Below are 26,433 nucleotides of genomic sequence, written 5' to 3' on the forward strand. Positions count from 1 at the left end.
TAAGGTATTGAGAGCTCAATATCTTGATGCTCAAATATCTTTCTGAAACAGGTATCCTAACAACTAGATGCCACTTTCTACAATAAGGTGTGTATGTGTGTGTGATTTTCATTTGCTCAGAGGCTTCGAAAGAGGCTTTATGGCTTGCAAAAACACAGCTGCCCTGCCTCAAATTGGATGGAAAAAATGAAACCTGGTAATTTATTACTCTCCTAAATGTGCAATATTGTATCCATAAATTACTCACCCCCACCAACCCTGTTTCTGAAGTTGGGGAAAGGAAGCAGAAGGGTTGTAGTCTGGGTTTGTTTGCAATGTACTTATTAGTTTCATAATTTATTATTATTGCGCTCCTGCAGCAAACGTGCCAGCCAATAAAAAGCCAAATCTATTAAAACGACTGCGTTGCTTTCTCCAAGCTGCCAAGGGACACCACTCCAAAGGAATTGGGGATAAATTGCTAAAGGCAATTCCCACAGCTCTGATGTTACAAAGCAGTGGTTAGCAAGCATGCAAGATGCGTGTGTGGTTTTTTTAAAGAATAATAAATACGAAAAACAAAAATGTAGGTGGGTTAATTCAGGATTCAGCAGAGAGGGGCTGGATGAACTAGGAAGTAGTCCATAAAACACCTCTCTCTTAATTGCACTGTTGCAGCAAGGAGGAAGAGTTATTTGATTCCAAACACCTATTGATTCCAGTGGAGATGGTGGGTGGTGCGGGTCAGGACTTAATAGGGTAGAAGGCTGCTAGCCCAACAGTAAGTGGCACCAGAGCCAATGGTGTGCAGAGCCAACTAATTCTGCTTTGGTTCCTATTCTCCTTCCTGCTGAGTTGTATAAAGACAATGCCAAAGAGGAGGAAGTGGACAGCCAGTTCCTCTCCCCTCCCTAAGTGGTTGTAAATAAGAGGGCAGGTAAGGGGTGCTGGCTGAGAGGAGACTGAGGGTAGTAAGGCAGTGCCCCGTTCACTCTAATGGATCAGCCTCCACTAATGATCCAAGACTGGAATAAGATAAGAGGAGCCCCTTTGGATTGGACCAATAACACATCTGTTCCAGCTTCTTTTCGCACCTGCCTGCAATGGCCAAAAGGATGATCCAGGGAAGTAGGATGGTTGGTGGTGGGAGAGTAGTCCTGCTATGACTGCTTGTCACCAGTTCTGATACCTGGATGTGCTGCTTCTGTTTAGCTAGCATTATAACTAGGTAATAGCTGTTTTGTGTTCTTAAGCAATGATAGAGACCCAACCAAAAATGGGTCTTTTTAGTTTAGAGCCACACGAGTATTTCAATACGAAGCCCGCAGGCTGCACACTGCCTTGTCATGAGGGGGTGGGAGAGAGAGCCCCAAATTTGATAACGCCAACACCACCAGCCCTCTTGCTGCCTTGCCTAAGTTGGCTAACCTAGGCAAGGTGGTGGCCTTTGGAAAGGAGGCACAAGGCTCTGGTTAGGTCCTAGAGCCCTCCCACCTTCTTCATAAAGCTGGGAAAGCACTAAGTAGGCTTTGGGAAGGAGGCTGGAAGACTCTAAGACCCTGTGAGAGCCCTCACACTTCCTTCCCAAAACCCAGCACCCTGCTTACCCGGCTGTTGCTGAGGCCAGCCAAGAAAGGCCTTGAGGGCCTTGTGTTGGACTGCCCTGTGATAGATGTTTATCTCACCACCATGGCTACTCAGCTGCCTGTTGGAAACCTGCAAGCAGGCTTCGAGCACAAAAACACTCTCTACTGCACCACACTCTGTGGTTTCCAGCAACTTGTATTCAGAAACCTTATTGTCTCCAACTGTGGAGGCGGAGCATAGCAGAGACTTCTCCATGAATTTGTCCAAACTTCTTTTAAAGGCATCCAAGTTGGTGATCGTTTCTGCCTCCTGTGGGAGAGAGCTCCATAGTTTGGATTTCGCACTGAACAAAGAAGGGCTTTCTTTTGCATGTCCTGAGTTGCGTTGGACATCCCTGAGTTCCAGGAGAGAGGGAGGAAGATGTTTCTCTAGCCACTTTCTCCAAACAATGCATATTTTTTTATACACCTCTTTTGTGTTTCCTCCTCCTCATTGTCTCCTTTAAACTTGTGAAGTCCCAAATGTTATAAGCTTTCCTCATAGGGCAGCTACTCCATAAGAACATAAGAGCACATCTGGTCCAGCATCCTGCCCTCACCGTAGCCAACCAGATGCCTGTGGAAAAACAGTCAAGCAGGACTCGAGAACAAGAGCAGCTGGAATTCTGAAACTACTAGCTCCTACTGTGGAGGCAGAGCATAGTCATCATGGGCAGTAGTCATTGATCGCTTTCTCCTCCATGAATTTGTCCAAATCCTCTTTTAAAGGCACCCAGTCCTCTGATAATTTTGGCTGTACCTTTCTACAGTACCCTTTTGGAGGTAAGGCAAATGGGGAATAGCTGATTGAGGCTCACTTGGTCATGATCTCCCCTGTCTTTGAACAGTCTCTACTAGGAACAGATGGAAGGTTTATGGTCAAGTTTCCCTGGTCCTTTTTAAAGGCAGGTGGTACTCAGAGCAGTTTGGAACAGATGGACTGAACCAGGGATGGGGGGAGGTCAGAAGTTAAAGGCATCTGTGCACAGGTACAAGCCGGGGAGAAAGTTCTTACGAAAGCTGTTCTTTCAAAAGAGGAAAGAAAGAGGAAGATTTGTAGCAAAAAGCATCTAGAAAATAGAATCTCCAAGGCAACCCCCTTAGAACAGGGAAGAGAGGAAGGGAGAAATGCATTTCTATGCACAAGCATTCATCATTTATGAAAAAGTGAGGATATTTCAAGGAAAATGGGGCTGATCCATGCATGACAAGGTATCTATGGGCCATGCAAGGTGCAGGAAAATTGTGGGGCACTTGACAGCTTGTTACTGTAGAGTTGCTATTCTGCTGAAATACTGCAATCTGGTAGTTCGTTTGTTTATTTTGTCTGAAAAGTACAAGACGGCCCCTTTATTAGCTGTGAATCAAACAGAAATCACACATGAGACAGCACAGATGCAAGAGGAGAGGTTTGCATGTTTCTCCCAGCTGACAGAGCTACTCCCCCAAAACAAAAAGGGTTGGAAGCCTCATTAGTATTCATAATCGCCTGGGCTTATGACAAACGGGAAGTGGTGTACTTGTACAATGGCTAGGGTTCCGTTTAGATTTCATATAACTCCTGTTTTAAAACAGCTGGGCTGGTTGCCAGTTTGTTTCTGAGTCCAATTTAAGGTGCGCACATTTGTGTTGAAAGCCCTTAATGACTCAGGCCCCCAATACCTGAAAGAGCACACCCTCCCCTACAGAGCTTCTTGGGTGCTAAGATTGGCAGAGAAGACCTTCTTGGTTGTTCCACCAGCCTCAGAAGCTTGGAGCAGTAGAGGTGTGCCAGGAGAAGGCATTCTCTGTGGCAGCCCCCACACTGAGGAATTCCTTCCTCTCAAGTTGACACGAGTGCAGGGAGGAAGCGAGGGCTGTTGCAGGAAGGCTGTCTGATGGCACATGATGCCAATTTGGTCCTAGTTCTGAATTGGTGCCTGGATGAGAGACCACTTTGGAACCTCATGAACACCACCCCCATGTTCCATGACGGAAGAAAGCTAGGAAGGAAATAAAGGTAATAAATAAATAAAGTTCTTTTAAAAATAAAAGCGACCATGAATCTTCCATTAAGGTACCTTCATGCATTACAAACAGGCGTGTTTAAATAGTAGGTGGCCACCAATTTAGAGGAAAATGATCAAAGGGGTGGAATGACTCCTCTACGGGAAAAGATGGATTTTACTTTAGAAAAATGGGAAGTAAGAGTACAGAAGTTTATAAAATTATGCATGGAACGCAGAAAGTGGACACAGAAAAGTCCCCTCCCCAACATAACTCTAGAACTTGTGGCTATCCAATGAAGCTGAACAGGAGTGCCAACTTGGGCCCACAACTGTGGGTGCCCAGGGCCATGGGTGCCACGCACTGTGCATGGCCCTGGCACCAAAATTTGTTGGTGCCCGGACCCTTCATGGGGAATTTTGTGGGTGCTCGGGTGCCCAGGGCCCCAGAGAGTTGGCACCTATGAAACTGAATGTTGGAAGACTGAGGACAAATAAAAGGCAACACTTCTTCATGCAGCACAGAGTTACTTACGTAAACTATGGAACTTTCTCCCCCAGGAGGCAGTGATAGCCACCAGCTTGAATGGCTTTAAAAGAGGATAAGACAAATTCATGGAGGAGGAGGAGATTGTGCTCTCTCTCCACTCTGATTACCAGCTTCTAGGAAATGCAGATAGGCATAGTGCTGTTGTGTTCAGGTCCTATTTTGGGGCTTCCCACAGGCATCTGGCTGACAACAGGATGGACCTTTAGACCTGATCCACCAGTCAGACTCTTCTTATATTCCATCTCCACTGTCAGAGGCCATACATGTCTGAATACCATGGGCTTGTGATCACAAGTGGGGAGAGCTCACTGTTGCACTCAGATCCTGCTGGTGGGTTTCCCATATATACAGTATCTGTTTGGGAGCTGTGAGAACAGGATGCTGGACAATGCTGGAACCTTTTGCCTGATCAAGCAGCCATGCTCGTCTTTTGTTCTTAGTTGTAGTTATTGCTTTTAAGAAACCAAGCCAAACAATTCAAAAATAGTCCCTAAGGGAGAAATACCACCAATGAAGTTTAGTAAGTAACTGTGCCTGCCAGGCCTCCTTCTAGCCAGGGGAACCTGTTTATGAATTAAGCCGTCCATCTTTTTCTCTGCCTTTCTCCTCACAGGTGGCAGAATCTTCCCCCATTGTAGGACTTCAGGGGTGGCTAAGGGATGTTGTTTTTCAATGATCAGAGTGGAGATACATTGTAGGAGAGATTAAATGCTTGCCAAATCTTTTCCTTCTCATTAAGTTTGTTTACGGTCTGGGACCACCTTGGCTTAGCTGGATTTTTCTATCTCATGAACCCTGTGTTGAAAATATCCAACATTCATAAAAAGAAAAGTGGAAAGAAACAGAAATGCTACCAAAGCCCCCCCCCCCCCAATCCTCCTTGTCTACTTTGGGGAAAGTGTGAGATGAATTTTGTAAAGCAACACAAACACGCTCACAAACGTGCTCTGGAAGACAAAACATCAGGCTAAACTAAAGGATGTGTGATCTTTTTCCAGACTAAGGGCCGCATTCCCTTCTGGGCAGTCTTTTGAGGGCTACATGCTAATAGTGGGCAATAGCCTTATCCTCCAAGGAATTTGTGGGGCTGTGCTTTTTATTGCTCTTTGGTTTAAACCTAAACTGGGCAGCCCTTCATAAGTACATAGGAAGAACCCTGCAGGATGAGGCCAAAGGAGGCACATCTAGTCTAGCATCCTCTTCTCACATGGCACCCCAGATGTCCCCCAAAGGGAAGCCCACAAGAAGGACCTGAATGTAGGAGCAACACTCTCCTCACCTGCAATTCCCAGCAACTGGTATTCATAGTTATGCTGACTAAAAAGGGGGAGGGAGAGCACAGCCATTGTGGCTGGTAGTCATTGATAGCCTTATCATCCATGAATTAATGCTTTGTTAATGTTCTCCAAGTTAAGTAGATCAGACCATCAACATGGGCACCTTGGACAGCAATCTGAGCACATACCAACGTGGCCTAGTCATTGTCTCTCCCCAACGTGGTGATATCTATTGTATTTTTTACTTACATTATAGTCATTATTTCTAAATTCGCTCCTGTACATCCAAATTAGCCTACACAGATTTTATGCAAATATGCGTACCTTGGAGGGAGGTGAGATGTATGAGAGGCTAACCTACCATATTTTTCTGTGTATAACACTGAAGTCAAAGAGGCAGATGAAACAGATAAACTAACTTTCCAAAGCACCCTTCCACAACTATTTAAGCAAATCAATTATTGCAAACTTTTGATTGGTTGACAGCTGAACTTAAGAGGTTTAAACAAATAACTCCTTATTTATTTAAAAACCCTCCAATACTTTCAAAATGGCCCCTTTAAATCCAGATGAAGAAAATTGTAGCACAGCACCATAAACAACCATGCCCTATAAAAAAAGGAGTCGCCATTAGGAGGAGCAGCTGTTTACATAAAATATAATTAATCCATTACAATACTATCCCCATCCCCTTTTTAATGTAGCCATATGCTGATTTGTTTAACGACGATTCCCAGCCATCTTGATGGGTTAACTTTCTTTCCTTTTTTTCAGGCAAGGCAAACCATATTTTCTCACTCTGCTCGTAATCACTGTTATCACCTCATTAGTTTATTTGGATGGTATAATTTTCAGGAATGATTGTTGAGGGGGGTGGCCTTGTTCCTCCTCTTTCCACATGCCTTCCTCATCTGACAAACCTTATTAATTGCAGACTTGGCATCGGTAATGGGGATGGCTGCTCATGCTCTTAGTGGAGTTTTAATTTCCCTGTGGCGAGTCAATATTGACTTAAAGTGGGGTAATGTCAGCAAAAGAGACACTCTATCCCCCCCCCCTGCAACAAACACAATAATCGAACGGCTGAAGGAACAATACATACAAATGACTCTGGAGATGAAGGCCGTTTTATGCAACTCCCTGTGGTGGCTGTCTTCATGGGATTCGACGCCACTGTGGGAGTCCCCCCCGCCACGCTAACAAAACCTTGATTTCTGGTAGCATGCGAAAGTGCTGCATATGCACCACAGATTTAAAGTTATATTAGCAAACTACATTTCCCAGGATAATTTGTAAGGGTGACATTGATACCATATATTTAAAGCACTGTGATACAGCCACATTAAACTGCAATAGTCACTTTAAACAGCCATGGCTTCACCCAAAGAATCCTGGGAGTTGTGGTATCATTAAGGTGCTTAAAGTCATTAGGAGACCCCCCCCCCTATTCCCCTCACACAGCTAAAAAAGAACATAAACTTGTCATGATGTGGAGCACATCAATTCATTGTGTAGCAAAGACAACTTTGAAAGGCCAGCCCAAGATGTTCCGCTGCCTGAGGCAAGGCAAGATGGTGCCTCCCTCTCCCCTCCCCATTTCCAAAAGCTGAACGACTCGTTGTGAGTGTCCTCTATTGAACCCAAGGAGATCAAGCTAGCTTAGGGCAATGGAGGTTGGTCCATTTGGGCAAATGGGGCACTTCCCTATGAAGCTCAGTCTGCCCACAGTTGCCTGCCTTTCTTAAAACCATTACAAGGGCTGTCAGCTTTGTCCTCCTCCTTGGTCTCAGGACACACCCACACACCATACCCACACCATACATTTAAAACACTATTATTCAGCTTTAAACAGTCATGGCTTCCTTCAAAGAATCCTGCGTTCAGTAGTTTGTTAAGGGTGCTGAGAGTTGTTAGGAGACCCCCCCCCGGTCCCTTACATAGCTACAGTTTACAGAGTTGCCTGTGATGACTGACTGATTGTTAAACCACTCTGGGAATTGTAGGGTAAAGGGACCCCTGATCATTAGGTCCAGTCGCAGACGACTCTGGGGTTGTGGTGCTCATCTCGCTTTACTGGCCGAGGGAGCCGGCGTACAGCTTCCGGGTCATGTGGCCAGCATGACAAAGCTGCTTCTGGCAAACCAGAGTAGCGCACGGAAATGCTGTTTACCGTCCCGCCGGAGTGGTACCTATTTATCTACTTGCATTTCGTGCTTTCGAACTGCTAGGTTGGCAGGAGTAGGGACCGAGCAATGGGAGCTCACCCCGTCGCGGGGATCCGAACTGCCGACTTTTTGATTGGCAAGACCTAGGCTCCGTGGTTTAACCCACAGCACCACTCACGTCCCATGAGGAGAATAGGGGCCTCCTAACAACTCTCAGCTCTCTTAGCATACTAGAGCTCCCAGAATTTTTTGGGGGAAGACAAGACTATTTAAAGTAGTATCACAATACTTTAAATGTGTGGTGTGAATGTCTCCCTTGTACGCTTTATTTTCTCTCTGTTCTGAGAACTTGTGGAGAGAGAATGGTAGAAGAGCTACAGACAACCACTTTACCTCATACATGTACTGACGATGGCCAGTTACCAACTGATAAATAAGTGTATTCACCCATTGTTTTCCTACAAATGTGCTTAGGGGCTGGAGTGCACCAGAGAGATTTGTGGTAGAAATACACCTAATTTATCTTTTCAAATTCTGTGTCAACGGACACAGAAGGAGCCATTTGTTAATGACACAATCACATTTTAGGCTGATTATAATTTTGTAACAGTACAACGAAATGATGGCCGCAAGCAGGAATACACATGTTTTGTAAGCACACTGTTTCTGAGACTGATGGATGCCATCGTTCTCCCAGCCTTCCTCTTTCACAATCTCCCCGATCATAATAAGTCTGTCCAAAAGTGATGTTGCTCATTCCGTTGAAAGATGGTTTCATTTTCTACTCAAAATTGCTATGGAGAAGGAAGCGGGGGGGGGGGGGGAGGAGAAACAGCAACCCTAACTTTGGTGAATGAATGTTGCGTACAAAACCTGACAGATTCTCTCTCCTGACAGAAATAAAATATAACTCTGGGTAGCAGAGCTTAAAACAGATTTAACAAGGCAACTGAGACGGAAACAGAACATGTTTCCTTTGAGGAGGCAGGAGAGGCAGGATTAACCAGGGTGTTGTGTATGCTGAAGAGTGCACAGGCCAGAGCAGTGAATCACTCAGAGTGGCAGTGGGCAGCCTTCCCTGTGGGTGGGGTACTTTAGGCACCTGGTGCATATGTGTGTGCCTTTTACTATTTAATTTAATTAAGGGGGGCAGTGTGGTGTAATGATGAGAGTGTCAGACCAGGAGCTGAGAGACCAGTGTGCAAATCCCCACATGGCCTTGAAGCTTAGTGACTTTTGGCCAGTCATTGCTTCTCACCCCAAATTTACCTCACAGGATTGCTCTGGGGCTCAGATGATAAGTGGAAGAACCATGTACGCCACTTTGAGCTCCATGGAGAAGGTGGGATACAAATGCAATAAATAAATGATAAATAATTCTTATAGGACAGTGGTTGTTCCCTTGTAAACACAACACATAAAGCCCCTCCAAACTGGGTTTTTTTGGCAGGTGTATTCTGAAATGTGTCATTCGTGTAGTAATAGCACGTTAGTTGATGGTATTATGAGTTTGCCCTGTGGATATTTCCCCAGTGTTACTACATTATTGTCTGGAGTGGTAACTCTTCTGCTACAATACAATAAAAGTGAGACAAAAATAAAATAAAATAAACTTGAGCATTTGCAGTATGAAAAGTTACAGATTTTCAGCGGGAAGTTACAGGATATATACTGATTGCAAATGAAGCAGGAAGTCCACCCTGAAACCTTTGCAGGTAGAAGCAATAGTAAAAGTGGGAATGCAGATAACTGCCCCCATATCATCATGAACACTAATTAATGCACTTTTAAAAGGATGTCTAGAGGTGCCTCTAGACTGCCCCCACCACAGGACCACTGCCCCCACCACAGGCCCAATGAAAATAGAACATTGCTGAAATTTTAGCATTGATAAAATGTTTATAAATGTATAACCTTTAATAATTTTACAAAAGTATGGAATTAATGAAGACATTCACACAGAACCTTCATAGGGGAATCAGAGCTATGTTATAACATTACGCTACATACAGAGTCAGAGCAGCTTCTTCTGAGCTTCTTTTGAGATCTTTTGGATGCAGACTTATCAATTATTTCATTAAAATATGTACGTCACAATCTATCATTTTCTATGCAGAAAATGCTTAGATCACACAATCCATCTTGGAACATTGTTGACTGTAGATCATTATTTATCCCTTTTAGACTAAAAAATGATATTTTGCAGGTACATTTTGTAACCAATTAAACAGTTGGGAAAGCTGTCCGAATTTTCTACGGGAATATTACTTGATACACATCTTGGTGGGTGAAATTTTCTTTTTCAGGGTGAGCTTGATTGATGTACAGGTACAAGTGTAAGAGTTCGTTGACTAAACTAAGGTCAACATCCTTTGGATACTCTTGCATCAACATCTCAATGCCATTGTGAATATGTTCCTTGGTTGTCTGCAGGTTTACCACAAATGAAGAATTGTCAGCTACAGTTGTATATACTGTTGCCCTTCTGTTTAGGTTGGCTTCAAGAGGATCCATGACAGGGATAATTAATTTTCCCTAAACTTGTCTTTTGGAGAAAGTTCATCTAAGTTTTCGGATGCTCTCTCACAATTTTCCCACACCCCTAGAATCTCTGCTTTCTTTGACAGTTTTGTACTCTACATCTGGTAGAGTAAATTTTGTTTGCTGTTCAATTTCATCAAAATTAGCTTGAGTGTTAGAGATACGAGCTGCAATAGTGAGCTGTAAATATTTGCTCAACAAAACTTGTGAAATTTCTGAGTGCTTTGTTAACTTTATGAAATTGGTCTAAAGGTGAAGCATGAAGTCAAATTACCTATTCAATTTTCTGCAGAAGAGTTTCAGCCTGTCATCTAGTACAGTGGTACCTCGGGTTACAAACACCTCGGGTTACAAACTCTGCTAACCCGGAAGAAGTACCTCGGGTTGAGAACTTTACCTCAGGATGAGAACAGAAATTGTGTGGTGGCAGTGGGAGGCCCCATTAGCTAAAGTGGTGTCTCAGGTTAAGAACGGTTTCAGGTTAAGAACGGACCTCCGGAACGAATTAAGCTCGTAACCAGAGGTACCACTGTATCTCCTGTCATACGTCTGGATTTTTCCATAAATATGATTGAGCAATTCAACAATGTTAGCATAACTTTCACTAATAGCTGCAGTAGCTTTGGCTTGAGCCTCTCATCTTGTGTCTGATAAATGTTTAGGAACTTTTGACTCAAGAGGCATTTTTTTTATCATTGCCCATCTTTTTGTAGAAGCTGAGAAGTAAAATAAACCTTGCAAACTTGTTCCTCTCCAGAACTTTTTGTTGAACTCTGTTATCCTTGCCAGCCATATTGGCTGCATTGTCATATGACTGTCCCTCTACATTTGCTGGAATCTATTTCAAGTTCAGTATCAGCTCAGCCATACTTTCACTGGTGTGATCTCTCAGCTCAAAAAGACTCAGAAAGTGTTGAGCTCATAATCCATCATGAAGAGAAACATATTTAACAATAACAGTAAACTGAAAAACATGGGAAACATCAGGTGTTGAATTGACTAATAAACAAAAATAACCTGTCTGTTTGAAGTCGCTCGGTATTGCTTCTTGAACTGTAATAACCATCACCTAGATAACCTCGTCGCATATGGCTTTGGATAAGTATGATGGGTGACCAAAGCCTTTACCTCCATACTGATTTATGAGAGCACACAGGAAGGGATCAAATATGGCAACTAATTCAAGCAGTTCCAGAAAGTTACCATTATTTGGAGAACCCAAATAATCATTTCCCCTGAAGTGGCTAGGTTCTGCCAAAAGAGAAATTGCTCTTTGTTAAGTATGTTAGTGTAAAGTTCATATTTTCTGGGTTTGATGAATCCAGTAGAAGCTAAAGCTATAGTTGAGGTAGTGTGGTTACAAAAAAGTTTGCAAAAAAAGTAGACTTTTCCTTTTGTGGGAGAATACACTAGCCATTCTTGAGGGTAGGTTTCTCCGTTTACTTTGGTGGAATATAATAAATTATTTGACCAGAAGAGGGCATGGCTTGCTTCAGAGTAGTAAATGGTCTATCCCAGTGCTGACATTTTGATGGACCTTTCTCAGTCGAGTATGATATTTTTCGTTATTCAATGTGGTCCATAAACCTATGTCTTTATTGTCTCTGAAATCACTAGTAGCATGAACAGTTGGTATTTTTGTGTCTGCAGTGTTAGGGTTTCCACTGAGATGATTTGATTTGTTTCCAAATAATGTAAAATGGTAATGCGCTTGAACTACAGTACTTCTCAGCACTCTCAGCATACTAGAACTCCCATAATTTTTTGGGGGGGAAGCAGCTCTCCGGACTTTAAGATAAGGAGTCTCTCCAAGCCATAGCTGGGGATGCCAGAGATTGAACTTGGGGTCTTCTGCACACAAAGCAGGTGCTCTATCACTTTGTACATCCCCAAGCCCACTGAATGTGCCTAGTTTTGGGAGGCTTGGATTGAGTGCAGATTAATTTGATGTGTGGTGTGGGCAGTACCAGATTTACATATGTGCTGAGCAGACTGCAGTCCAGGGCCTCATAATTGATGGCGGCCTGGAGGATGTGAATGGTGGTGTGGCGGGGTTGGGCCTTCCAAACCCTTGGGACCCTCAACTAGTGCCCAGTTTGGCTAACTGCTGGAGCCAGGCCTGCTTATAAGGAATGTAAATGGAAGCTAGAATAAGGCACCTGGTGCTTCTTGGACCATTGTCCACCCATTAGGACCCTACTGGCATAGCTCAGTTGGTAGACCATAAGACTCTTAATCTCAGGGTCATGGGTTCAAGCCCCACATCAGGCGAAAAGATTCCTGCATTGCAGGGGGTTGGATTAGATGGCCCTCATAACCCCTTACAACTCTACAATTCTATGATTTTATGACCCATCAAAGGACAGTATCTTTGCTTACCCTGGCTGCCCCTGAAAACCTGCACAAGCAGAGTTTATATCTGCATGGGAGTCTGTTCACGCAGCCTTCTGAATGCATGGGTGTTGGGTTGTGGGCTCCAGATATGACTCTGCTCTCCTCTCCTCAATGGTGCATTTTCTCACTTTACATAGTGTTATAGGTTTGTGGAGGTCAGTCCACATAATGCACATGTGATCACAGGTCAGTATCTATAAGAGGAAACATGCTGAACCAGTCAGACCAGTTTCCATGGAAGTTCAGTGCTGCCGTGTTGTTGTTGTTGTTGTTTAGTCGTGTCCAACTCTTCGTGACCCCATGGACCAGAGCACGCCAGGCACTCCTGTCTTCCACTGCCTCCCGCAGCTTGGTCAAACTCATGTTCGTAGCTTCAAGAACACTGTCCAACCATCTCGTCCTCTGTCGTCCCCTTCTCCTCGTGCCCTCCATCTTTCCCAACATCAGGGTCTTTTCCAGGGAGTCTTCTCTTCTCATGAGTTTTGGAGCCTCAGCTTCAGGGTCTGTCCTTCCAGTGAGCACTCAGGGCTGATTTCCTTAAGAATGGATAGGTTTGATCTTCTTGCTGTCCATGGGACTCTCAAGAGTCTCTTCCAGCACCATAATTCAAAAGCATCAATTCTTTGGCGATCAGCCTTCTTGATGGTCCAGCTCTCACTTCCATACATCACTACTGGGAAAACCATAGCTTTAATTATACGCACCTTTGTTGGCAAGGTGATGTCTCTGCTTTTTAAGATGCTGTCTAGGTTTGTCATTGCTTTTCTCCCAAGAAGCAGGCATCTTTTAATTTTGTGACTGCTGTCACCATCTGCAGTGATCATGGAACCCAAGAAAGTAAAATCTCTCACTGCCTCCATTTCTTCCCCTTCTATTTGCCAGTGCTGCCATGTACTTGTCTAAAAAGCCATGTACTTGCCTGTTGCCATCAAGATAAATAGGTGGGCCTCATCCTACCTCACCTGGCTCGATGCCATGCCATCCAAGCATAAAGACCTACATGTGAAGGGGGGCTATGTGAGTTTTGGCTGATGCTGGTAGCTGAAGAAACAGAGGCTTGTATTGCTCTGTGGTGGACCCCAAAGCTATGGGTGATCTTCCTCAAAACCTAACGGGGAGAGAAGGTCTAAGAACCTAAGCTCAGGTTGTATACATACGTAAATAAAACAACACACCCCAAAGACACCACAGGCTCCACTGACCTTCTCTCCAAGGAAATCAGAGCCAGTGTGGTGCAGCAGTTAGAATGCCAGACTAGGACCTGGGAGACCAGGGTTCAAATCCCCACTCAGCCATGGAACTTCTCTGGGTGACCTTGGACTAGTTACTGCCTCTCAGCCTAACCTACTTTACAGATTTGTTGTGGAGATTAAATTGGGGGTGGGGGTGGGGAGACAACTATGTAAGCCACCTTGAACTGAACTCTGGGTAAGCATTGGAACCCCTGGAGTTGCTTACCACTCAGAAATTGGAGTTTGTGTGACCATAAGAAAAAGCTTCAGATGCCTAAGATCTGTACAGATTGTTCTAGTTTTGCTCTTTCCAAAAGTTTTCAGCAGCAGAATACTCACTCCCCCCCTCCCGCTCTTATGGGGGGGGGCAGAGAATCTATTCAAAGGTGTGCTTAAATATAACCACGGTAAATGATAGCTGTTTCATTATATCGCCCATCACACCATCTAAGCGACTTCTTTCCCTATTAAAATTGTTGATTGAAGGTGGTTAGCTGTTTATCAGCTCTAAATTACATTTCTTCTCTCTTAGGGCCCCGTTGGTTGGAAAACCGGGGGGTGGGGGGAATCATCAACAGCCCTCCTAGTTAGTCACAAGGAAAGCTTCCAAAAGCTGGATTTTCAGGGAGTGGGGAGTGGGGTGGGGGAGATCGACAAACACAGATTGCACCTCCAGATCTCCCTTGAGACATCATGCTTTCTTTGTTCTGCTAAGAAAAATTAACCTCAATCTTGGCTCAAGGTCCCCGGATTGATTATCATAGTCATTTAAATACTGTAATCTCATTTGCAGCATCAAGGAAAGGGAGCGAAAAGGAGAAGGAATTAGAAAGGGAAAAGGAGGGGGGGGGAGACCAGAGAAAAGAGTGTGCAGGGCGGGTGGTGTCTTTGGGGGGGAAGAAAACCGCATAAATTATCTGACAAAAAGAGAAGGCTTTTGGCTTTCTGCTTATGGACCCCATTTCAAGATCTTTCCACTTGATTGAAAAAGTTGATGAAGTTTAAATGAAGCAGAATTAGGAAGCGGGGGTGGACGAGTATTGACGTCGGCCCAGCTGAAGAATGTACAATTCAATAGGGCTGGGAGGGTGTGTTTTTTCCCTCCCTCTCTCCCCTTTTCAGTGGCAAAGAGGGGGAAAGGCCTAAATGGTATAATCTTCAATCAAATCTAACATTGAGGATGACAAGGCAGGGGTAATGAGAAGAGGCCAAAGCAGGCGTGTTGGTTAAAGAAATTAATCCCTCTTGCTGAGCCCAAGAGTTCAGGCTTTGATGTCTATTGTGTAGCCCTGGTGCCATCCTATCTAAATGCTAACTAACTAGGAGAGGGATGTGGGACTGTGCTTTTCATGGCGGAGGCTAATCTGATAATAACTATTTTATCCTCTCAATTCATACGCTCCAACTGTCCCCATTTCCCAGGGAAGGTCCTGTTTGTTTCGTCGTCGTCGTCCCCTCCTTGTACCTGATCCTGATAAAATACTGTCCTCAATTTGGGGGGCCAAAAAAGGAGAGTTTTAATTCTGGCTTGGAAAGAGCCACTCACTTTGTATGGTTGCCTGGGGCACACAAGGATTCCCTTCGGGTAACCCAAGTGCAAAAAGTTGACAACACCCAGTTCTTGGAGTGGGGATGCTTCCTCTTTTAAGCCATAATTCAAGGGCAAACTCCACTTGATGGTGGTGTGGGGGGCAGGCATCTGTGTCTAAACTCAGGTCTGCCCTATTCACTAAAATAGCAGAGTACAGGATCTTTGTGTTAAGAGTCATGTGGTGAAGACTCTTGACTTAATGGTTCCCTCTTTAGATGCTAAATTTTCAAAGGTAATAAGCCAGCCCTGTTGTGTTTGGAGACCCAAGTGGGGCTCTAGGCTTCTGCCCCAAGCTACCACCCTTATGATGCCACTACGGTACTTCCCAGCTCTCTAGAGATGGGGGAGAATGTGTTTCAGTTCACATTTAAAGGCCAACCTACCAACTTTGCCCTTTTCAAAACTATATGCAACCCAAAATGCAGCCATCTTTCAAAGTTCACACTTCTCCAAATTTTGCAATGCAGCTACTCAGCCAAGTAATGCTCACAAAAATGCAAATCCTAGAGTAAAGTGTGCATAAAAATTCATATATTAGTGAAAATGACATATAAGTATTCATTATATTATGGAAATTTGACTCTTATGTATTCAACACTAGTCCTAATCAGAGTAGACCCATTGAAGTTAATGGGCATGGATAACTTATAGAATCATAAACTTGTAGAGTTGGAAAGGACCCTGAGGGTCATCTAGTTCAGTCCCCTGCGATGAGGAATCTCAACTAAAGCATTCATGATAGTTTGTCATCCAACCTCGGCTTTAAAACTTCCATGAAAGTAGAGTCCACCACCTCCAGAGCGAGTCTGTTCCACTGTTGAACAGCTCTTACTGTCAGAAAGTTTTTCCTGGTGTTTAGTCAGAATCTCCTTGTTTTGGTCCTCCGGAGCAGGAGAAAACAAACTTGCTCCATTTTCCATGGGACAGCCCTTTAGATATTTGAAGATGGTTCTCATATCTCCTCTCTCCCCCCTTTCCCGGGCTAAACATACCCTACTCCCTCAACCATTCCTCATAAGTCTTGTTTTCCAGACTCTTGATCATCTTGGTTGCCCTCCTTTGCACACGTTCCAGCTTGTCAATATCCTTTTTAAATTGTGGTGCCCAGAACTGGACACAGGACTCCAGGTGGGGCCTGACAAAGGTGAACAGAGCAGTACTATTACTTCCCTTGATCTGGACACTAGACGTCTGTTGATGCAGCCTAGGATAGCATTTGCTTTTTTTGCTGCTGCATCACACTGTTGACTCATGTTAAGTTAGTGGTCTACTAAGACCCCTAAATCCTTTTCACTTGTACTACTAAGTGCACACAATCTTACATTTTTCCCTGTTGAAATTTATTGTGTTAGTTTTGGCCCAGTTCTGTTAAGGTAATATTGAATCCTGATTCTGTCTTTTGTGGCATTAGCCACCCCTCCCAGTTTGGTGTCATCTTCAAATTTGTTAATTTCAGTGGGCCTGCTCTGAGTAATATGTAGCCAAATGCTACCCTAAACATTCAAAGCATGTGGCTTCCCTCAAAGAACACAGGTGCTGGAAAGATAAAGGGTGCTGGAAATTGTAGCTCTATGTGCAGCAACCCATAGTTCCTAGGATTCATTGGAGTAGTCATATGCATTAAATGTAGGTATGCATGCAGTGAGAACTCTTTGAAGGCCCTCGGACACAAGAGGTACCCTGTTTCTCATATTTTAAGACATACCCATAAAATAAGCCATAGCAGGATTTTTAAGCATTCAAGGAATATAAGCCATACCCCGAAAATAAGACATAGTGATAGGCGCAGCAGCAATGCCAGCCGCGGCAGGAGGAGGAGGAAAAAAATAAGACATCCCTTGAAAATAAGCCATACTGTGTTTTTTTGAGGAAAAAATAAATATAAGACGTGTCTTATAATATGAGAAACACGGTAGAGAATTGTATTTCAGTGCATATCAGTGCTTTAAGGCTCCATAATGTGTGGTCATTATCCTGTCATTTCAGCCAGTCTTGAAACAACATAGAAGGGACTCACAGATTAAAATTACATTACACTCGTCAAAGCAGAGCACATAAATTCATTGTATAACAAAGACAACACTGCAAGAATAGTCCAAAACGTTTTGCAGTTTGAGACAAAGGACAAGAGGACATATCCCTCCGCTCTCTCCATTTCTATGTGCAAAAGCTGACCACACACACTAGCTGTTGAATCTTCCTTCAGCATCCCCCATTGCACCTGAAGGATTCAGGCTAGCTTAGGACAGTGGAAGCTCCACCAAACTCAGTCTGCCCTCACTTGCCTACCTTACTTAAAAACAGTCCAGGGGCAGCACTGGCTCACAGCTTCATCCTTAGTTTCAGGCCACACTCACACTAAACATTTAAAGCACTATGACACCACTTTAAATGATCATGATTTCCCCCAGAGAATTCTGGGAGCTGTAGTTTGTGAAGGGTGCTGAGAGTTGTTAGGAGGCTGTGGTCTAAACCACTGAGCCAAGGGCTTGCCGATCGGAAGGTCGGCGGTTCGAATCCCCACGATGGGGTGAGCGCCTGTTGCTCAGTTCCAGCTCCTGCCAACCTAGAAGTTCGAAAGCACATCAAAGTGCAAGTAGATAAATAGGTACCACTCCGGCGGGAAGGTAAATGGCGTTTCCATGCGCTGCTCTGGTTTCGCTGGCCACGTGACCCAGAAAAACTGTCTGCGGACAAACGATGGCTCCCTCGGCCAGTAAAGTGAGATGAGCGTCGCAACCCCAGAGTCGTCCACGACTGGACTTAACTGTCAGGGTTCTTTACCTCCCCCCCCCCTTCCCAGAGCTATATTTCTCAGAGTTCTCAGGGAAGAGTGACTGATTGCTAAACCACTCTGGGAATTGTAACTCTGTGAGGGGAATAGGGGCCTCCTAGCAGCTCTCAGCACTCTTCCCAAACTACACCTCCCAGAATTCTCCAGGGAAAGCCATGTCTGTTCACCATGGTATCATGGAGCTTTATACATATGATGGTCTTCTTTTTGTCCTTTATATACCGCAACTCATCAGGAAGGAAGATGGAGACAAAATTGAATTAATTGGTTCTGCCTGTCATTGGCTCTCTGGCACCATCTACTGGTAGGCTCCCTGCCTTCTGCCCCATCAGTCCCAATGGCCACAAGCCACAAACTGGATTACAGGCTGCGCAACCGGATGCAGGGCACATGAACACAGACACAGAGCTCTGTCCATTCAGCACCATTAAGCAGCTGCCACATGAGGCAGGGCCTTATGGAAGGGACAAGTTTCAAGGGGCGATGCCAGCTACGGTAAACAACAATAGCACAGGCAGCTCCAGTTTGCTCACTGCTTCTGTATCACTGAAGAAGGCACCCTGGTGGTCAACCAGTCTAATCCTATGCTCAGTGCAACTGCCACAACCCCACCAGGTGAATATTCAACCTCTGCTAAACTACTTCCATGTTGTTCCACTATTGAATAGCTCCTCCCATTAAGACAGGGGCAAGGAACCATTTTCAGTATTGGCTAAGGCGGACGTCAGCTATAGTCCCAATGAAGTGGAGGCACCAGATTGGTGAAATCTGCCTTACCTTTTGATTCTGAACCAAGGACAGAATCTTAACTTTGTGCAAGGCATCCAAGAAAACACTGTGAATATTTCAGTGGTTTCCTTTAATATTTCAGGGCATTTTGAGAATGGGCTTTTGCTTTTTTATATATAGAAATATTGTGGAGGGTTTTCACTCTTTGAAATATCAGCATTTCCAGAAATGTTACGTCTATATATATACAAATGTAAACTGGGCATGTGGGTTATTATCCGCTCTTCTCCGAAACCGCGTCACCGATTACGTTCAAATTTGAACACAACATCACATGTGAATGTCCGAAGGCTCTTATAAAGTTTGCTAAGACAGATGTCACACCTGTGCCACGTAAAACCCCAAACACTGTGTTTCAAAACATACCACTCAGACAAAAATGCATGCTGGGAAAAGAACCAGGTTGCAAACCAGCACCCTCTAGAGGCGGCTATACTCGTACTGCACCTATAAAAACTTCCCTCTCAACAGCATCTCGGCTCCAGTTTACATACTAGGCCGAAGCCTTTACAGATTAGGCCGAATGGAGGTACTGACCTGGATGGCAGTTGGGGGGAGGAGGGGACGGGATAGGTCAGGACACGGTGGGGCCAGTCACAGAGATGACCCGGAGGTGGGGGCATAGCTGCCAACTCTCCCGTTTTTCATGGGAAACCCCTGTATTTAAACCTGTTTCCCGCTGTTATCCCAAATAGAGAAAAATCCCGTAAATCCCCCAGATTTCCTACCTGCCAGGGAGGCTCCTTCTGCGCATGTCTGGACATGCGCAGAACCGATTTCGGGTGCCGCTCTGCCCATGTCTGGGCACCAGAAATCAGGCAGAGTGGCACCGGAAGTCGCTTCTACACAGACATGCGTAGAAGCGACTTCCGGTGCCGCTCTGCCCACGTCTGGGCACCGGAAACCGGGCAGCGGCAGCACCAGAAGTTGCTTCTACGCATGTCCAGACATGCGTAGAAGCGACTTCCAGTGCCGTGCCGCAGTTGATCCTGGATTTTTCTTACCGGGAGTTGGAGGATAGGGGGGGGAAGGGGGCGGTATACGTCATGGATTGGCATAGGGTGGGGGCAGTCACAGGGCCAGCTAGTCTCTAGATAAAACTGCTTTGGTTGCTGTCCATCTGTACCCTGGGCAGAACACTGGGTATTTCCTGTCCAGTCTTATTGGAGAGAGGGAAATAGAAGTTCTTGTCTAGGGTTCGGCCATGACCCCAGAGTCCAGCAGCTGCCAGGATCCTGACTCAGTTGGATCCCCACTAGGTTCTGCGAATTTTTTTAATGGCAATTAATTTGTTTTTAAAAAGTTTATATCCCAATTTTCACTGCATCTGAGAGGATTGGAAAATAAAACAAATAATAGACAAAGCTAGAAAATAATGCAATATGATCGTTAGCATGCTGTGCAAATTTAAATATAAAGGGTTGCTGCCAACTTAAGTCCTTCTCAGAGTAGACCTACTGGAACTAATGGGTGTAAATTTGTCGTGTGCATTAATTTCAATGGCTTCATTATTTCAATGGCTCTTCTCTGCCCCTCCCCCTTTTAAAACATCCCATCCACTTAAGCAATGCCTCCAGGATGTAAATACTGTATATGTAAAGACAAGGATAGGGGAACCTATGCCTCTTCAGGTGTGGCTGGACTACAACTCCCATAATCCCAGACCATTGGCTATGTGGCCTGGGACTGATAGGTGTTGTAGTAAAACAAACAAACAAAAAATCTGGAGGGACACAGTTTCCTCCAGTCCTGTTATAAGCAAACTTTTCTCTTTTTTAAAAAACTGCATCTTATGCTATTGATAAAGGCAGTGAACTAAGGAAACTTATGTGAGGTTGCCGCCTAGAGGAGGAGGAAGAAAGTAGGTGCTGCAGAAAAGGCACTCTTGGTGTTGCTAAAACAGAGGGTGACAGCGTTGCTATAAATATATTTATTTTGGAGGGATGCACAGAAGGGGCAAAGCGAGGAGGACAGTGGTGCTTCATCCCACAGACTAGATTTCTAAAAAGGAAGTAAATGGATATGCTTTGATGTCAAAACACATTTCCTGCAGTGAGCCCTGCTAAATTTTGATGGGGTTAAGTTTAAACAGAGCAGTGTTTGGGGTTTTTTCCTCCTTGTCTTAACTTCCAGATTGTAATCTTGTTACACAATTTGTATGTGGAAAATGCAATCTGATGGTGATGATGACTAAGAGGCTTGGCTTCAGCAGTTGGTACCCTTGGGCAGCTAACAGGACACATCCTCAGTACGGGCTATGAATGGAAGCTGCAGGCTTGCGCATATTGTACGGTGTAGTGGTTAGAGCAGGCATCCCCAAACTGCGGCCCTCCAGGTGTTTTGGCCTACAACTTCCATGATCCCTAGCTAACAGGACTAGTGGTTGGGGAAGATGGGAATTGTAGTCCAAAACATCTGGAGGGCCAAAGTTTGGGGGTACCTGGGTTAGAGTGTCAGACAACGGTGCTTGGGAGGCCAGGGTTCAAGTCTTTCAATAAGCCATGAAGCTTGCTGGGTATCACTTAGGCCAATCACCGACTCTGAGCCTAATCTACTTCACAGGGTTGTGGGGATTAAATGAGAAGAGGCAGAACCATACATGCCATCTTGATCTCCTTGGGAGAAAAGGTGGGATATGAACACAATAAAAAGAATAGAATAGAATAGAACAGTCATGTTATCTAATAACACTCCTGGTCATTAATCTTTCAGATGTTTTTTTAACAAAATGTATACAGAAAACCTTTAAGCAGGTTTACAAAAATAAAAAAATAAAAAAATTAAAATTATAAATAAAAAACAGTTAAACAGGTACTTTCAATGTTTTTAAAGATGATTAAAACCAACAGTAGCTAAAAAGAAATAAAACACCTGTCAACATTCTACAGGTCTGGAGAGGTCTGCCTAACCAAATAGGAGAGCACAATGAAGGCGCTTGCCTATTGGCTAGGCAGGGAGTTCCAAAGTACAGGTACTACTGCATTAAGAGACTGATTTATTAAAAGTGTGGAACAAGTATTGTGTGACACCTGAAACAGTGCTGAAATGATCAGCTCCCCTATAAAGAAAGGTTTCAGCATTTGGGACTTTTTAGTTTAGAGCAGGCACCCCCAAACTTTGGCCCTCCAGATGTTTTGGACTACAATCCCCATCATCCCTGACCACTGGCCCTGTTAGCTAGGGATCATGGGAGTTGTAGGCCAAAACATCTGGAGGGCCGCAGTTTGGGGATGCCTGGTTTAGAGAAAAGGTAAGAGGCAAGATGATGGATGTTTATAAAAATTATGCCTGGCACAGAGAAAGTGGATTAGGAAAAAGAAAAGCCTTTCTCCCTCTCACCAAACACTAGAACTCCTGAACATTAGGACCAAAAGTACCGGTACTTCTTCAAACAGTGCATAGTCAAACAGTGATGACAGTGATAACCACCAACATAGATAACTTCAAAATATTAGACAAATTCATGGAGCAGAAGAAGGCTATCAGTGGCTACTAGCCACAATGGGTATGCTCTGTCTCCAAAGTTGGAGGCAGCAATGATTCCAAATACCAGTTGTTGGGAACCACGGGAAGGGAAGGTGCTGTTGCACTCAGGTCTTGCTTGTGGGCTTCCCATAGGGCCATCTTGTTGGCCACTGTAAGAACAAGATGCTGAGCAAGTTGGGCCAGCAGGATCACCTTACGTTCTTATGCCAGTTCTGCAGATCAGTGCAGTTGAGTGGGCATGTATGGGTTAAAGCAATCCCAAAAGTAAACTGGTCCCAAGTTGTTAAGGGCAACGCCTTAAACTTGGCCCACTAACAAAAAGGCAACCAGATCTCTTCGTAGAGGTGATATAATAGTATATATTGCTATCACTAGGCCTAGAGATTTCTGCTCCATACTCTGTTGGAACCAGCACAGTGTAGTGCAGGCATCCCCAAACTGCGGCCCTCCAGATGTTTTGGCCTACAACTCCCATGATCCCTCTAGCTAACAGGACTAGTGGTCAGGGAAGATGGGAATTGTAGTCCAAAACATCTGGAGGGCCGAAGTTTGGGGATGCCTGGTGTAGTGGTTACTGTCATGAAATTCTACTCAATATTGATCCAGAGCAAATTCCAACGTATAGTTAGCAAAGTAAAAACTTAAACATGTTGTAGGATTCCCAAAAAAATAGACCAGAGGCAATTGTATTTCATCCAGCAGAGCTTTACTGCTACTGATAATGGTCACAAATCCAATACATTCAAGATTGGCACTGTCCATAAGAAATCCAGTTGCAGCAGACTTAATTTAAACTTACAATAACTTACAATAAGACTAAACCTTAACACTATATACAGAACACCAAAGGAAAAGAGATAGAAAGATAAAGTGAAACCCAAGCTCCTTCTGGCCTTATTTTTATAGTCAGCAAGGCCTTGACTGAGAGATAGCAGAACCAGTTTAAGCCAGCTGTACTCAGCTTCTCTGAAGGAATAACCCAAACATCATTCTCCTTGTTTCTTCTTTCACACAGAGAAGCTTCCATAACCCTCTTGAATTAATTATAATAGGAAAGATCTCAACACATTAGATAAATACTTTCTGCACTAAGAAATGCAAACTGGCAGTTACAGTGCCGTACTCCATACCTGGGAGACCAGAGTTCAAATCCCCAGTTGGCCATGACAGCTCACTGGGTGACTTTGGGCCAGGCACTGCCTCTCAGCCTAGCCAACTACACAGGGTTTTTGTGAGGGTTAAATGAGGATGGGGAGAAGAACCAGGAGCAAAAAAATGGGATATGAATACAATAAACAACTGTGCAAAGGAAACAGAATCTCAGCTCATCCTTAAACTATTAGAGGATCACGTGCTTCCCTCTAGTGTTTAATCTGGCACCTGCAGACAGTTGCAGTTCTAATTCTGTGTTATCATCAATATTCAAGGCCACTGGAACTTTGCTGTTTACTAAAAGTAGTCAATTCCCCTTCATACTGACCTGCATTCCCTTCCATACTGACCAGTTTATCTTATTAGCGAGCAAATCCTGATGTCTGCCATTTGCTAACAACCATCCCAGACCCTGCTCTCATCTCTGAAGGGTGGCAACAGGAGAGGGAGACTTTTCTGAGGTGGCTTCCTGTTTGTGGGATGCTCTCCCCAGGGAGGCTTGCCCAGCGCCTTCATTACGTATCTCTGGGCACCAGGCAAAAACATTCATCTTTGTCCAGGTCTTTGGCTAATGAAACTGTATAATGGTCAGGGTATTGTTTTTGTTTGTTACTATGTTATGTATTTTTGTGTTTCTGTGTTGTAAATTGCCTGTGATCCTTGGATGGTGGGCAGTATAGACATTTATTTAATATAAACAAACAAACAAACAATTAAAAGCATTTATTGGTGTCCCTTTTGTAACATATAAAAGAAAATTGGTGGCAAAATGTATGTTCCCTGTAAGGCAGCCTTGAAGCACCTTAAAATTATTATTCCAATCCAGTGCAGTGAGAAGACAGGAAAATACATACATGCATATATACATCTAATGAAAAGGTCACATCTAAACAAATGATGCAGGACATCATGTATGTAAATGTGCTTGGCATCCACAATTTAAGGGGCAGTCCTTATCAATCTATCTGCCCGCCCCAGGCAGCTGCTGGGGACCTCGCACCCTCCCAAGACCACCACCACGTGGCTTCCATGTGAGCCCCTGCACCATGAAGCTGGGTGTGAAAGCTGCCATTTTGAACTTCCGCCACTCTGTATCACTAAGTAAAATTCCCTCAGTGAGAAGCTGTGAATAGGTGTGTGTCGATCTTAACTTTTCCTATGGTTTATTACTGTACGTTAAAGATTGGCATAACTTAATATGAAAACAGGTTGCCATGGTTGCCAGAGAGCAAAATAGAAAATGGCTACTGCTACAGCCAGGCCCAATGGAGGGGAAAGAGCTGTAGCTCAGTGGTACAACATCTGCTTTGCAGTCAGGAAGTCCCAAGTTCAACCTGCTAGGGTTTGGTAAGGCCCCTGTCCGAAACCCTGAAGAGCTGCTGCCAGTCAGTGTGGACAATACTGAACCAGATGAGCCAGTGGGTCTGACTTAGTTTTATGGCATCTCCCTGTGTTCCTATTTTAAGTAGCCTTTAAAACACAACGAGGACTGGAAACTTGCCTTGTTTTTAGTGCTACAGGTCAGGGGCAGTCCCTGGTGCCTCCAGGTAGAGCTGGGGAAAGTTACTCCATAAAACCCTTGAGAGCTTCTGCCAGTCAAAGTAGACAGCACTCAGCCTGATGGACCAATGTTCTGACTCTCTATGTCCCAAAGCAGCTGGGGTGGGGTTGTGAAGGCTGTCAGAGGTCACTTTGCTGACAGTCCCACCAACTTGTGAAAATACCACATGCATACACAAATCCCAAGAGGTCCCCCAAAGCGGCCTGGGGACCCCCCCTCCCTCCAGTCCCGCGGCATAGCCTCCTCACCTTAGCGATGAGATGGTTCTGGAGCATGCTCTCGCGGGCCACTCCTAGCCGCTCGTTCTCACAGCCTGGGTACAACTCTGCCAAAGTCATTGGCCTCCGTGGCGGGGGACAGATCTGGCTGACGCTGCGGCGCCGGGGCAGGCGCACCTTCTGGGCGGTCTTCTGCGCAGGGGTGGCTGCTGCCATGGCTTCCCACCGGTGCCACCCTTAAGATGCTCACCACTGCTCTGGAACAAGAGGGATCTTGCAGTGGCTCCCGGCTGGCTCCTTTTGGGCTGCACCACGTTGGAGGGGAGAGAATGGATGCAGAGGCAAGCTGAGTAGAGAGACAGCCCCTCTGGGTTACCTCAAGGCCTTGAAAAGAAGGAAAAGAAATCCTGAAGAACCAAAGGTACACATACCTTCTCCTTCTCCTCTCTGGGGAATGGTGAGGCTGGTTGCCGTGGCAACAGGGGACGCTAACCGTGTTTATAAAACAATAGCCAACAGCAGGGTAGGGCGCAGCAACACCACACTAGCGCAAGGGGTTGCTAAACAACCGAGTGCAAGGAAGCACACACACGCATATCAAACTGTAAAATCCTCTGGCTGAGATGAGATGGAGTCCCAGGGCAACTTTGCACTTAGGAGCATGTGCCAGTTTATGCATTGTCAAGTCTGCCATGAACTTTCAGGGCCTAGAGGCCAGGGCAGTCCCCCCCCCCACCGGCAATGTATTTTTTTGAGGGAGCCAAACCACTTCAATTTTCAGAGGGTGTTCGGCTCCACCCCCTGGTTCCTTGCGATGTCATACATGCGAGGTCAGGTTGGGGCCCCTCAATAATCTGGAGAATTAACACCTCTGCTCTGGGCAAATCATAATCAAAATATAAACAGCTATTCAAGCTCTAGTGCTCAAGAAAGGAAACATGCACAGTTGTTTAGGAAAATCTCAACTACTGTAAGTGGCTGGAGTGCTGGGCCTGGGAGTGACCAGGATTTGAATCCTCACTCGGCCATGAAGCTCTCCTGTTGACCTTGGGCCAGCCACTCCCTCTCAGCCTGGCCTACCTCACAGGGCTGTT

General features: G+C 44.8%; 1 protein-coding gene across 1 annotated transcript in view; it reads right to left on the reverse strand.

Annotated features, from left to right (window-relative positions):
- The window catches only part of CFAP77 (cilia and flagella associated protein 77), a 94,976-nt gene extending 69,179 nt beyond the window's left edge, over window positions 1–25,797 (reverse strand). Inside the window, exon 1 of the mRNA XM_035102217.2 lies at window positions 25,370–25,797. Coding sequence (XP_034958108.1) covers window positions 25,370–25,555 — 186 coding nt within the window. The 5' untranslated portion in view covers window positions 25,556–25,797. The remainder of the gene's footprint in view (window positions 1–25,369) is intronic.
- Between the last annotated feature and the right edge of the window lie 636 nt (window positions 25,798–26,433).

The sequence above is a fragment of the Zootoca vivipara genome, chromosome Z, assembly GCF_963506605.1.
Source record: "Zootoca vivipara chromosome Z, rZooViv1.1, whole genome shotgun sequence".
In the NCBI taxonomy this organism is placed as follows: Eukaryota; Metazoa; Chordata; class Lepidosauria; order Squamata; family Lacertidae; genus Zootoca; species Zootoca vivipara.